Here is a 13331-nt window from a genome sequence, read left to right on the forward strand (position 1 = left end):
ACAGTGTATCAGTCTCTGTGTACAATGTTTTCCTGGTTCTGCTCCTTTCGCTCTGCATCACTTCCTGGAGGTTGTTCCAGTCTCCATAGAATTCCTCCATTTTATTATTCCTTTTAGCACAATAGTATTCCGTCACCAACATATACCACAATTTGTTCAGCCATTCCCCAATTGATGGGCATCCCCTCGTTTTCCAATTTTTGGCCACCACAAAGAGTGCAGCTATGAATATTCTTGTACAAGTCTTTTTCCTTATTATCTCTTTGGGGTACAAATCCAGCAGTGCTATAGCTGGATCAAAGGGCAGACAGTCTTTTATCACACTTTAGGCATCCTTGTTTCACTCCTGATCTTAATGGGAATGGATTTAGTTTATCCCCATTGCAGATGATATTAGTTGATGGTTTTAGATATATACTGTTTATCATTTTTTAGGAATGAACCTTCTATTCCTATGCTTTCTAGTGTTTTTTGTAGGAATGGGTGTTGTATTTTATCAAAGGCTTTTTCTGCATCTATTGAGATAATCATGTGGTTCTTGTTGGTTTGCTTGTTGATGTGGTCAATTATGTGGATAGTTTTCCTAATATTGAACCAGCCCTGCATCCCTGGTATAAATCCTATTTGATCATGGTGGATGACCCTTCTGATCATTTGCTGGAGTCTTTTTGCTAGTATCCTATTTAAGATTTTTGCATCTATATTCATTAGGGAGATTGGTCAATAATTTTCTTTCTCTGTTTTTGGCCTGCCTGGCTTTGGAATTAGTACCATGTTTGTGTCATAAAAGTAGTTTAGTAGAACTCCCTCTTTGCTTATTATGTCAAATAGTTTGTATAGTATTGGAGTTAGCTGTTCTTTGAATGTTTGATAGAATTCACTTGTGAATCCATCAGGCCCTGGGGATTTTTTCTTAGGAAGTTCTTTGATGGCCTGTTGGATTTCTTTTCCTGATATGGGATTATTTAAGAAATCTATTTCTTCTTCTGTTAGTTTAGGCAATTTATATTTTTGTAAATATTCATCCATATTACCTAGGTTGGTATATTTATTGCCATATAGTTGGGCAAAGTAGTTTTTAATGATTGCCTTAATTTCCTCTTCATTGGAGGTGAGATCCCCCTTTTCATCCTTGATGCTGTTAATTTGCCTTTCTTCTTTCCTTTTTTTAATTAGATTGACCAGTACTTTGTCTATTTTGTCTGTTTTTTCAAAGTACCAGCTTCTAGTCTTGTTTATTAGCTCAATAGTTCTGTCACTTTCGATTTTATTAATTTCTCCCTTAATTTTTAGGATCTCTAGTTTGGTTTTCTTCTGGGGGTTTTTAATTTGTTCGTTCTCAAGTTTTTTGATTTGCATTTCCAATTCCTTGATCTCTGTCCTCCCTAATTTGTTAATATATGCACTCAGGGATATGAATTTTCCTCTAAGTACTGCCTTGGCTGCATCCCTTAAGGTTTGAAAGGATGTCTCGCCGTTGTCATTTTCCTCAATGAAATTATTAATTGTTTCTATGATTTCTTCTCTAAATAACCGATTTTGGAGTATCATCTTATTTAATTTCCAATTAATTTTTGATTTGGCTCTCCATGTACCCTTACCGATCAATATTTTTATTGCCTTGTGATCTGAAAAGGCTGCATTTATTATTTCTGCTTTTCTGCATTTGAGTGCCATGTTTCTGTGACCTAGTGTATGATCTATTTTTGTGAATGTGCCATGTGGTGCTGAAAAGAAGGTGTATTCCTTTTTGTCCCTATTTATTTTTCTCCATATGTCTATTAGCTCTAATTTTTCTAAGATTTCATTCACCTCTTTTACCTCTTTCTTGTTTATTTTTTGGTTTGATTTATCTAAATTTGATAGTGGTTGGTTCAAGTCTCCCACTAATATGGTTTTACTGTCTATTTCCTCCTTCAATTCTCCTAGTTTCTCCATTAAAAATTTGGGTGCTATATTATTTGGTGCATACATGTTGATTAGTGATATTTCCTCATTATCTAAAGTCCCTTTTAGCAAAATATAATTACCTTCCCTATCCCTTTTGATCAGGTCTATTTTTGCTTTGGCTTTGTCAGATATCATGATTGCAACTCCTGCCTTCTTTCTATCAGTTGAGGCCCAAAAGGTCTTACTCCAACCTTTAATTCTAACCTTGTGTCAACCTGCCTCATATGTGTTTCTTGAAGACAACAAATGGTAGGGTTTTGGGTTCTAATCCAATCTGCTATTTGTCTACGTTTTATGGGTGAGTTCATCCCAGTCACATTCAAAGTTATGATTGTCATTTGTGGATTCGCTGGCATATTGATATCTTCCCCTAGTTCTGACCTTTCTTCTTTAGCTATCTCCTTTTGAACCAGTGATTTACTTTAGGTCAGTCCCCCTAGTCTCCTCCCTTGATATGCTTCCCTTTCTAGCCCCTCCCTTTTTTGCTCCCTTCCCTTCCCCCCTCTTCTTCCCTCCCTTTTTATACTCCCTTCCCCTCTCCCTCCTTAATTTTCCTTTCTTTCTTGCCTTGTTGGATAAGATAGAATTCAGGATCCCACTGGATCTAGATGTTCTTCCCTCTCAGATTTGATTTCACTGAGAGTAAGGTTTAAGTAATTCCACTTCACGCTCTCTTCCTCTCCTTCTCATATGAGAGTTCTTCCCCTCCCCTTCCCATGTGTATCTTTATATGGGAAAGATTATTCTATTAAGTCCCCCCTATTTCTTGAAGTAAATCTTAGTGTTATTGACGGTTCCCCCCCTCCCTTTTCCTTTCTTTGCCCTCACTTTCCCCAAATCTTAATGCCCCAATCTTTCCCTATGCATGTTTCTTCTAACTACTCTTATGATGCATACAATTTTTGAGAATTACACAAAACATTTTCCCCACATATTAATATATATAATTTGATGTAAATGTAGTCCTTATAGGAGAGAGTTTGACTTAAAGAAAAAGATAAGATTTATCTCCTTTTCCCTTTCTTTCATATTTACCTTTTCATGTTTCTCTTGCTTTCTGTGCTTGGATATCAAATGTTCCACTAAGTTCTGGTCTTTTCTTAGCAAATACTTGGAAATCTTCTATTTTGTTGAATGTCCATACTTTCCCCTGGAAGTATATAGTCAGTTTTGCTGGGTAGTTGATTCTTGGTTGGAGACCCAGCTCCCTTGCCTTTCTAAATATCGTGTTCCATGCTTTGTGGTCTCTTAGTGTGTTAGCCACTAAGTCATGTGTGATCCTTATGGGAGCCCCCCTATATTTGAAGCTCCTCTTCTTGGCTTCTTGTAGGATTTTCTCCTTTTCTTGGAAGCTCTTGAATTTGGCAATTACATTCCTAGGGGTTGTCTTTTGGGGATTTAGTATAGAGGGTGTTCTATGAATCCTTTCTATTTCTATCTCCCCCCCCTTGCTCCAGAACGTGTGGGCAATTTTCTATTATAATCTCCTGTAGAATAACATCGAGTTTATTGTTTATCTCTGTTTTTTCTGGGAGACCGATAATTCTGAGGTTGTCTCTTCTTCCTCTGTTTTCCAAGTCTGTGACCTTTTCAGTGAGATATTTTATGTTTTCTTCTAATTCATTAATTTTTTGGCTTTGCTTTATTGATTCTTGCTGTTTTATGATCTCACTTTCTTCGAGTTGCTTAATTCTGGTCGTTAGGGACTGGTTTTGCTTTTCAGCTTTGTCTGCCCTTCTATTGGATGCTTCCAGCTCTTTTTCCAATTGAGCAGTCTTATCTGTCAGACTGCTGATCTCTTTCTCCCATTTTTCTTTCCAGGTTTCCATCTTTTGGGTAAGTTCCAGTTTGAGATCTTCCAGAGCTTGTTGATAGTTTCCATTTTGTGAGGCATGTTCTGATTTTTTTGGATTTCATCCTCATTCTCTTCTTTTCCTTGGGTACTTCCACCATAAAAGTTTTCAATAGTCACCTTTTTCCCTTTCTTCCTGGAGGCTTGATTTTGGTCCATGTGAGCCATCCCTTTGGTGGTTTTATTCCCCTTTCCTTTTTGGTCTGGGGTCTGGGTGATGTGGGCAGGTTTTCTGTGAATTTAGGTTGCCTCAGACTAGTTCTTCCCAGCCTCTGAGGTTTCTTAGAGCGCTGGGCCCCTGATCACAGCCAAACTGCCCAGGTGTTCAGCTCTGCCCAGATAATCAGCATGTGGTCCGCCCCTGGTGTTTAGCTCCACCCAGATGCTCAGCGTAACTGCCCCAAGTACAGCTCCCTGGGCTCCCTGTGCTCAGCGCAGGATTCTCCTGTGAAACCGCCCTGAGATGTTTTTTCCTGGCAGTCCCCAGATCCCAAGGACCCTGGAGTGCCCTCCCAGACAGAGACTTTCCCCACTCACTCACTGTCCCAGTGAGTGTTCCGGTAGCTCACTCTGGTTTGGTGGGGGAGGTGGGGGGGGGGAAGGGTGGCTCAGTTCACATATCTGTGCAAGCTTTTCCTCCTTCTTATTATAGTGTAGAAATGTTCAAACCCCACATACCTTTGCCTCTATGGGGTACTGGGGAGTACTGGGGAGTCCTTCTGTTCCTCCAAAGGTGATTTTTATGCTCATTTGATGTAGTCTATTTCATTTGGTGCTGGGGAGAGGAAGCGTGTGGCATCTAAATTGCAGCCATGATTACCCGGAAGTCCACACTTCTTTTTTTTAACCCTTACCTTCTGTCTTAGAATTGATACAATTATCAGGTACCAGGCAGAAGAGCAGTAAGGGTTAGGTATTTGGAGTCAAGGGATTTGTTTAGGATCATATAGCTAGGAAGTATCTGAGGTCAGATTTGAACCCAGGATCTCCCATTTCCAGGCCTGGTGCTTTATCTCCTGAGCCACCGAGCTACCCCAACATACCTACCTTGAGCCAAATTCAGTGTTAGGAACTGTAAAGGCATATATAGAAAGGCAAATATAAGTATATAGAAAAACAGAAGATATGGTCCCTGCTTTCAAAGAGCAGGGAGAGAAGACACACATAAACTTAATATCTACTGACTGTCTAATAAAGCTAATTAAGAAAGGAAGTGTGTTATAGTAGGTAGTGTCCTGGATGGGGAGTCAGAAAGACTTGGGTTCAAATTCTGTCTCCAGATTTACTAGTTGTGTGACCTAGTGTGGGAGTCACTTAAACTTTCTCAGCTTCAGTTTCCTTATCTGTAAAATGAGGAAGATGGTCATGATGATTTCTTTTTTTTTAAATTATATTTTATTTGATCATTTCCAAGCATTATTCATTAAAGACATAGATAATTTTCTTTTCCTCCCCCCCCACCCCCCATAGCCGACGCGTAAATCCACTGGGCATTACATGTTTTTACATGATTTGAACCCATTGCTATGTTGATAATATTTGCATTAGAGTGTTCATTTAGCGTCTCTCCTCTGTCATGTCCCCTCAACCGCTGTATTCAGGCAGTTGCTTTTCCCCGGTGTTTCCACTCCCATAGTTTATCCTTTGCTTATGAATAGTGTTTTTTTCTCCTAGATCCCTGCAAATTGTTCAGGGACATTACACCGCCACTAATGGAGAAGTCCATTACGTTCGATTATACCACAGTGTATTAGTCTCTGTGTACAATGTTCTCCTGGTTCTGCTCCTCTCGCTCTGCATCACTTCCTGGAGGTCGTTCCAGTCTCCATGGAATTCCTCCACTTTATTATTCCTTTTAGCACAATAGTATTCCATCACCAACATATACCACAATTTGTTCAGCCATTCCCCAATTGATGGGCATCCCCTCGTTTTCCAGTTTTTGGCCACCACAAAGAGCGCAGCTATGAATATTTTTGTACAAGTCTTTTTGTCCATTATCTCTTTGGGGTACAGACCCAGCAGTGCTATGGCTGGATCAAAGGGTAGATATTCTTTTGTCGTCCTTTGGGCATAGTTCCAAATTGCCCTCCAGAATGGTTGGATCAGTTCACAACCCCACCAGCAATGAATTAATGTCCCTACTTTGCCACATCCCCTCCAGCATTCATTACTTTCCTTGGACATGATGATTTCTAAGGTCCCTTCCAGTTTGAAATGAGGATCATAACTATAGAGCTCTAGAAAAGACTTTAGAGGTGATCTAGTCCAACCTCCTCCTTCTAAAGATAAGGAAACCAGGGCTCCAGAAGGGTAAAGTGACTTGCTCAATATTACACTGGCAGTAAGCACCTGAGGTTCCATCAACCTGGAGGGAGAGATGGGAGTTGGAAAGTCAGTGTTGAGAAAAAGAAGGGCAGATGATGGGGGTTAGAGAGAGCAGAATCTTGTTGGAATGATCTTTTACTCACATTTCCCACTCTCTTCTGAACAGGCATAGCCTTCTCCCCTCAGGCTCTCTGAAACTGGCAGAGACAAGTGTGGAGGACAATGGCCTGTATACCTGCATAGCCTCCAACCCAGCAGGCACTGCCTCCCGAAGCTATGTCCTTGGGGTGCAAGGTATGGCTCTCCATCTGGAAATGGGGAAGGGGTGGGGCAAAAGGCACGTGAAGGTGGTAAACAGTCTCTTTCATGAGCCTTGATTGATGGCCTCAGGAACTCCTTTCAGATTACATGGTCCTGGTTTTGGGCATTCCCCACTCCCCACTGTTTCTCTTCATTTCCAGTCTTTTCTCCCTCCCTCCACTCCTCCTTCCTCTTCCTTCTCTCTCTCTCCCCTTTTTCTCTTTTCCCTCTCTCCCTCTTTCCTTCCCTCTCTCTCCTCTTCCCTCCCTCTCTCCCCCCCTCTTTCTCCCCTTCTCTCTCTTCCCCCTCTCTCCATCTCTCTTTCCTTTTCTCCCTCTTTTTCTCCCTCCCTCTCTCTTTTCCTTTCTCTTTCTCTCTCTTCCTCTCTCTCTTTCTCCCTCCCTTCCCTCCGGCCTCTTTTCCTCCCCTCTCTACATACCTCTCCATCTTCTTTTCTGGGGGGCATATCCATACATTATAGGTATATAGAGATGTCCCTATAACTATGCTCATATGTATATGCATATGTATGTTTATAGTAACTATGTTCATGTCCTCCAGGGGAGGGATCATGCCTGTGTCTCCATGTGTGTACTCCAGCTTGTATGTGGATTTGTGTGCTTGTGTGTAGATGTGGGAGCACACAGTCCTGCATAACACATTCTTCCCAGAATCTTAGGCCATTAGAAGTCACCATAGAATATTGCCTCTGGAGTCAATTTAGGACACAGAATTCTAGAATGGACGTACCCTAGAACCTCGAATATTCAAGCTGGAAGGACCTCAGAGCTGCCCATATGTGGTGCTGAGTAACACACGTTTCCCAGCATCATAGGCCACCACGGAGGCTGAGGGGAGCTGACAGCTGCCTGGTGTTAGGATTACAAACACCAATTATCACATTGTCTTTCCACCGTCTGGCCCCAGAGTCGGTGGCTACTCCCCTAGCTCCCTAGCTTGGGCCCAGTGCCTGAGGCCCTTCAGAGTGCCAGGGACGGCTTGTTCCCATCTCCCTGGTCCTCTCTCACAGAACACAGATTCCCATGGCTCTCGGGCAGCCGGGGATCCCTCCACCCTTGCCTGGGCCTGGAACAGGAGCATCCTGAGGAGTGGTGGTAGTTATCTGTGGGCCAGGGAGCTACTGCGCTGTGAGAGTCTCCCACTCTGGTCCTTTCTCACTTAGGACAGAATCAGACCTCGGGATCGTGGTGGGTGAATTTGGGAAGCTTCCTCATCTCTTGCGGTTCTCTTCTGTAGATGATCAAGCCTGGACTAGGAACAAGAAGATTGCTCTGTAGCATTGTGCCAGCTATAGCTGGGTACCTCTGAGAAAGCCACTGTCCGCTGGCCTCTGAAAAATGAGACGATTGAACTAGATGAGTGATAAGGGCCTGTGCGGCTTGAAGTTCTGTGATACTCTGGGTTCTGGCTCCTATACTCTATGTAAATCACTTCCTGCAGTGCTCTGAAAACTGGCATGGGGGCTGTGCCCGGACGTCATCGTCTGAGACTAAACCAGGAGTGACAGTTATTGCCTAGCCCTAGCAAGCTGCGCGTGTGCACGTGTGTGCGTGTTTGTGTGTGTGTGTGTGTGTGCACAAGCGTGCGCGTGCAAGTGTGAGTGAATTGAGCAGACCTCTGTCCAGCTGTTACCTTTATCTCACCTCATTCTTGATTGTTTCCCTCTCAGTTCCCCCCCAGATCCAGCAGGGTCCCCAGCTGCTGAAGGTGCTAGCAGGTGAGAGCCTAGACTTGACCTGTGTAGCCACAGGAGACCCAAAGCCTCAGCTCCGCTGGTCCAAAGATGGCATCACCTTGCCGCAGAAAGGCTGGGTTGGCCCTGATGGCTCGGTCCACTTGGAGTCGGTGCAGGTGTCCGATTCTGGGCACTACCACTGTGTGGCCTCCAGTGAGGCTGGAGAAGATGCTCGGGAGCTGGAGCTGGAGGTCCTGGGTGAGTACTAAATTCCAAGACTCAGCCCTATTTCCTCTGAGTTAGATTTTCAGAGTTGGAGAAAGTGAAAAACAGTGGACAGAATGCTGATGCTGGAGTCAGATGGCCTAGGTTCAAATCCTGCCTCTGACACTTCAAATCCTTCTTCTGTGACCTGGGGCAACCTCTTAATCTCAACTTTTTTATCTGAAAAAATGAGGGGGTTGGACTAGACCACCAGAATTCCTTTCATAGTTTCAGCTATGACCTTATGATTTTAAGCTTTCTGGGTGGACATTACAGTGTTTCAGTGACAGACTGTGCCCATCTCCCTGGTACCTCATGATGGCTGGCTGATGGAAGACACAGATTCCCATGATTCTCAAGCAGCCAGGGTCCCATCCAATCTGATTCCTTGCCTAGGTCTGGGCGAGGAGCACTGTGGGGTTAGGCATATGTATGTGTTTTGCTTCCATTCTATCCCTGCTTCTCCTGCCCCAATTATGCTACTGAGTGGCACAGCTCCCTCCCCACCCTGAACCTATTTCTGGCCATTGGCCTGAAGGCCAGAAGGAAGTGTCCCACAAGCTGGGATTCTAGATCTATTCTTCTGTCCCAGCATTTGCTTTCTCTGAGGACAGGTGGGGATGGGTGACTGAAATTCTCTCCTCTACCCTCTAATTCTCCTCCAGGACTGGGATGACTCATCATCCACATCCCAACAGAGAGTAGGGTAAGGGGGTTGGAAGCCAAGATGAGGCCTCAGAATGAAACTATGGTTTGTTTCCCTTACCTGGCAGAACCACCACGCTGGGAAGCCGAGGACGCTGAAGCCTTGCTGGAAAGAGTGGCTGGAGAGAATGCCAGCCTTCCCTGTCCGGTCACAGGTGAGGCTCCCCTGGCAGAAAGGCAGGAGCTAAAAAGTGAGGGCAAAGCCCTCTTCAGGGTCAAGTCCTTTCCATCTCACTGTGTGTGACTTTGGTCATTTTTCTTTCCTTTGAACCTCAGTTTTCTCTATGTGTAAAGTGAGAGGTTTAACAAGAAATTTAAAGCCATATCAATTTCTCTTACTGTCTTGTGGAAGGAGGATTCTGGGGAGAGGTGTGTGTATGTTAAACCTTAAGGGGAGCAGGAAAAGGGTAAAATGTCTTTTCTCCAGGATCCCCTCCCTTTTTTAAAAAAGTTCTCCCCAGGGGTGTGCGGGTAAATGTTTTATAACCAGCTCTCTGAAAAGCGCACCACCCTTTTAAGTTGAATCTGCATTATTAACATTTTCTCCATCACTTTGCAAAGCCTAGCCAATCAACAAAACAATAAATCAAACCTTAGTTTGTAGCATTTGCTGGGTTTCTAAGATACAAACGCTCACACAGAAGAGTTAGAGTCTTGGAACTGGCCCTAGTTTGTCCCTGGTTCTCCCCATCCCGAAGGCGAGTTACATTCCTGGCAAATGTGGAAAGAGCACTGGTTTTGGAGTCACAAGACCTGGTTTTGACTTCAAAGCTCTGCTACTTGTTAAATCTGGGTTACCATGGGCAAGTCACAATTCCCTTTCTGTGCCTCAGTTTCCTTGAGTGTCAGTTGAAGGAGTTGGATCGAGGGCCTTCCACATCCTTTCTAGCTCTCCGTCATCCTGTTAGATATCTAAGGTCTGTCCCCACCAGTTTTAAATTCTGCAGGTCCCCTGTTTGCAAAAAGCCCCTGCCTCACAGCGCCATCTTGTGGCCTGTGGCGGCACTCCTTCCTCAAGAGGCTTTTGGCGTGATATTCTCCGTTGACCGGACAAAAATGGAATGGCACTGAATGAAGTGTGGAGACTCACTCCTTTCAGTGTCTCTGATCAGACGGTCTGAGTCAGCCTGCCCAGTCATCGCCCTGCACTCTGGGGATCTTTCCCCCCTTTACAAAGAAAGCACTAAGCCTTGGTGGGTGCTTAGATGCTACGGACTGACACATCGTTTGTGACTCAGCCGTGTCCGGCTCTTCTAGACTCCACAGAGCGCAGCATGGCAGGCCCTTTGGTCCTCCGTTATCTCCTGAAGTGTGTCCATGTGTCCGTTTGTTGTTTCCGTGACGCTCCCTCCATCTCACCCTCTGCCGTCCCCTTCTCCTTTTGCCTTCCATCTTTCCCACCGTCGGAGTCTTTTCCAGCAAGTCCTGTTTTTCCCTCATGTGGCCAAAGTAGTTCAGCTGCGGCTTCAGCGGCTGGCCTTCCCGTGACTGGACTGAATTCATATCTTCTCGTCTTGCCTGTTTGGATCTGGCAGTTGTGGTGTGGTAGAAGCAGTGCTGACATGGGGAGTCACGAGATTTGGATCCAAGTGCCTGGGTTTGCCATTAACCCAAAGTAAGGAGCAGAGCCAGGGTTCAAACCCAGGCCTTGGGAGGCTCTGCTCCTTACTTTGGGCAAATGCCTCTAGGACTCAGTTTTCCTGTGAATGGGGGGAGAGAGGCAGTAGACAGTGTGGTGCAGTGAAAAGAGTAGCTGTAGTTGAAGTCAGAGGACACATGCATTCAATTTCCACTCTGGGTGGCCTTCTATCACGACTTTATTGAGCCTCAGTTTCCTTATCTGCAAAATGAAAGTGTTGGATTAGAGGACTTCCAGCTCTAAATCTTTGATTCTGCCATCAGGTACTCTTGTAAGGACTTTCTGTTCCAGCTCTAAGTTGACTATCTGGGGTTCTAGGTACCAAATGTGCTCAGACTTTAGTGAAAGAAAATGGTGTGGGATGGTATTCATTGAGTAGGGCTGGCCTAGCAAAGAGCCAGGGAGGTGATCCAGGAAGATGGTCTCATTACTAACCCTGACCCCTCGCTCCATAGAACAGGTAGGGTATGCTACCCCACCTCTCCTCCAGGTATCAGCTTAGCGCCTCCAGGGCACACTAGGGGAGAATGTCAGATTGTCTACTAAGGGCTCAGTTGCTGCTGAGATAAATGATAGCTAAAACCTGGGCTATTATTAATACTAATGAGCATTCACAATTCATGTGAACCCTTATGATTAATAATGATCATAAATGATGGCATGTGGATATGTGATTAGGAACTAGTGGGCGCTGAGCTGTGAGTTCTGGGGAGCAAACAGAGGGATTCAGAACATAGCAAGGGTTTGTCTGCCTTTGGAGAGAGAGCTGGACTTGGAATTAGGAAGACCTTAGTCCAAATCCGACCTCCAACAATTTCTAGCTGGGTGACCTTGGGCAAGTCATTTAACCTCTACCTGCCTTAGTTTCCACAACTGTAAAATGGAGAGAATAATAGCACCCACCTCCAAAGGTGATTTTTTTTTAAACCCTTACCTTCCGTCTTGGAGTCAATACTGTGTATTGGCTCCAAGGCAGAAGAGTGGTAAGGGCTAGGCAATGGGGGTCAAGTGACTTGCCCAGGGTCACACAACTGGGAAGTGTCTGAGGTCAGATTTGAACCTAGGACCTCCCATCTCTAGGCCTAGCTCTTAACACACTGAGCTACCCAGCTGCCCCCCAAAGGTGATTTTGAAGAGCAAATGAGATAATACTCATAAAGTGCTTAGTATAGTGCTTGGCACATAGTAGGTACCTTAAAAAGTGTTTATTTCCTTCCTTTTCCCATTCACCCACGTGCTCCAATGCAAGCAGCATAGTTCATGCATTCATTTGTTCATTTAACAAGTCACCCACTGTGTTTCAGGTTCTGTGCTAGGTGATATGAAGGATATGAAGTATTTAGAACACAATCTTGCCCACAAAGAGCTTTTAATTTAGTTGGGAGAGTCAAAGAACGCACTTAGGAAAAGTTAAACTCTGCCACAAGACAGTTTCTGTTATGTCCCAGACAATTGGTATTGATAAGAAGCTCTACAGGAGCTCAGAGGAAGGAAAGGTTTAGGTGGGCTGGTGGGCTTATCAGGAAAGGGTTCAAGGATAAGGTGGGACTTCAGCAGGAGTTGCTCTGAAGCATGGGTGGAATTAAGACCAGGGGCAGCAAGGTTGCTCAGTGGTTTGAGAGCTGGGCTTAGAGGTGGGAGATTCTGGATTCAAATCTGGCCCCAAATACTTCCTGCCTATGTGACTCTAGATAAGTTACTTAATCCCATTGCCTACCCGTTACCATTTTTCTGCCTTGGAACCAACACTTAGTCTTGATCCTAAGAGAGAAGGTAAGGGTTTTTTAAAAAAGAAAAGAAAAAGAAAAGAGACAGAAAACAGAATGGCCTTAAATTTGGACTCAATTCTAATTCTACCCTCAAATAGCTGTACGACTTAGGGCTAGCTTTTCCTCCTTTCTGGTCTTACAAAATGATGAAGACATTGAGCTGAGAGGTCTGATTAACAGAATGATTTTGGAAAGAACTGGAAAGGCCTATGTGAACTGATGTGGAGTGAAATAAGCAGAACCAGGAGAACATTGTATACAGTAACAGGAATACTATGGAATGATCAAATTTGATGGACTTAGTTATTCTCAGCAGCACAATGATCCAGGACAATTCTTTTTTTTTTTTAATCTTAGTTTATTTATTTAATTAATTAATTAAGAATATTTTTCCATGGTTACATGATTCATGTTCTTTCCCTCCCCCCAGATGATGCACAATTCCACTGGGTTTTACATGTATCATTGATCAAGATCTATTTCCATATTATTAATATTTGCACTAGGGTGATGTAGCAGCCCAGCCCATAGACATTATGGGGAAACCAGGAATGTGAGTGAGCACATGGCCATTATGTGCATGGCAATGAACTTTATTGCCAGCATGGCTGAAGTTTAGGCGCGAAACCTTGCTTTCCTGTGTCCCACTCACCTGAGGAGTAAAACCCCACCTTCACCTTGTCATAGGTTGTATTATCCAATAGGGGTACCCCAGATAACACATCCATATGTATTGAGGTATCATGTAACTGTTCAATATGTATTGAGCTGGCAAGACTATAAATAAACCAGCTCCACTAAGCTCCGCCCACTGGTTCAGGATCCCCG

At 44.1% G+C, this 13331-nt stretch overlaps 1 protein-coding gene across 4 annotated transcripts in view; it reads left to right on the forward strand.

Moving 5' to 3' along the window:
- Positions 1 to 13331, forward strand: part of HMCN2 (hemicentin 2) — a 222500-nt gene that overhangs the window by 85445 nt on the left and 123724 nt on the right. For all 4 annotated transcript variants that reach the window (XM_056812558.1, XM_056812559.1, XM_056812560.1 and 1 more), the window contains exons 23-25: positions 6297 to 6424; positions 8121 to 8384; positions 9164 to 9250. In XM_056812558.1, coding sequence (XP_056668536.1) covers positions 6297 to 6424; positions 8121 to 8384; positions 9164 to 9250 — 479 coding nt within the window. The remainder of the gene's footprint in view (positions 1 to 6296; positions 6425 to 8120; positions 8385 to 9163; positions 9251 to 13331) is intronic.

Source organism: Monodelphis domestica, chromosome 1 (genome assembly GCF_027887165.1).
Source record: "Monodelphis domestica isolate mMonDom1 chromosome 1, mMonDom1.pri, whole genome shotgun sequence".
NCBI classification, from domain to species: Eukaryota; Metazoa; Chordata; class Mammalia; order Didelphimorphia; family Didelphidae; genus Monodelphis; species Monodelphis domestica.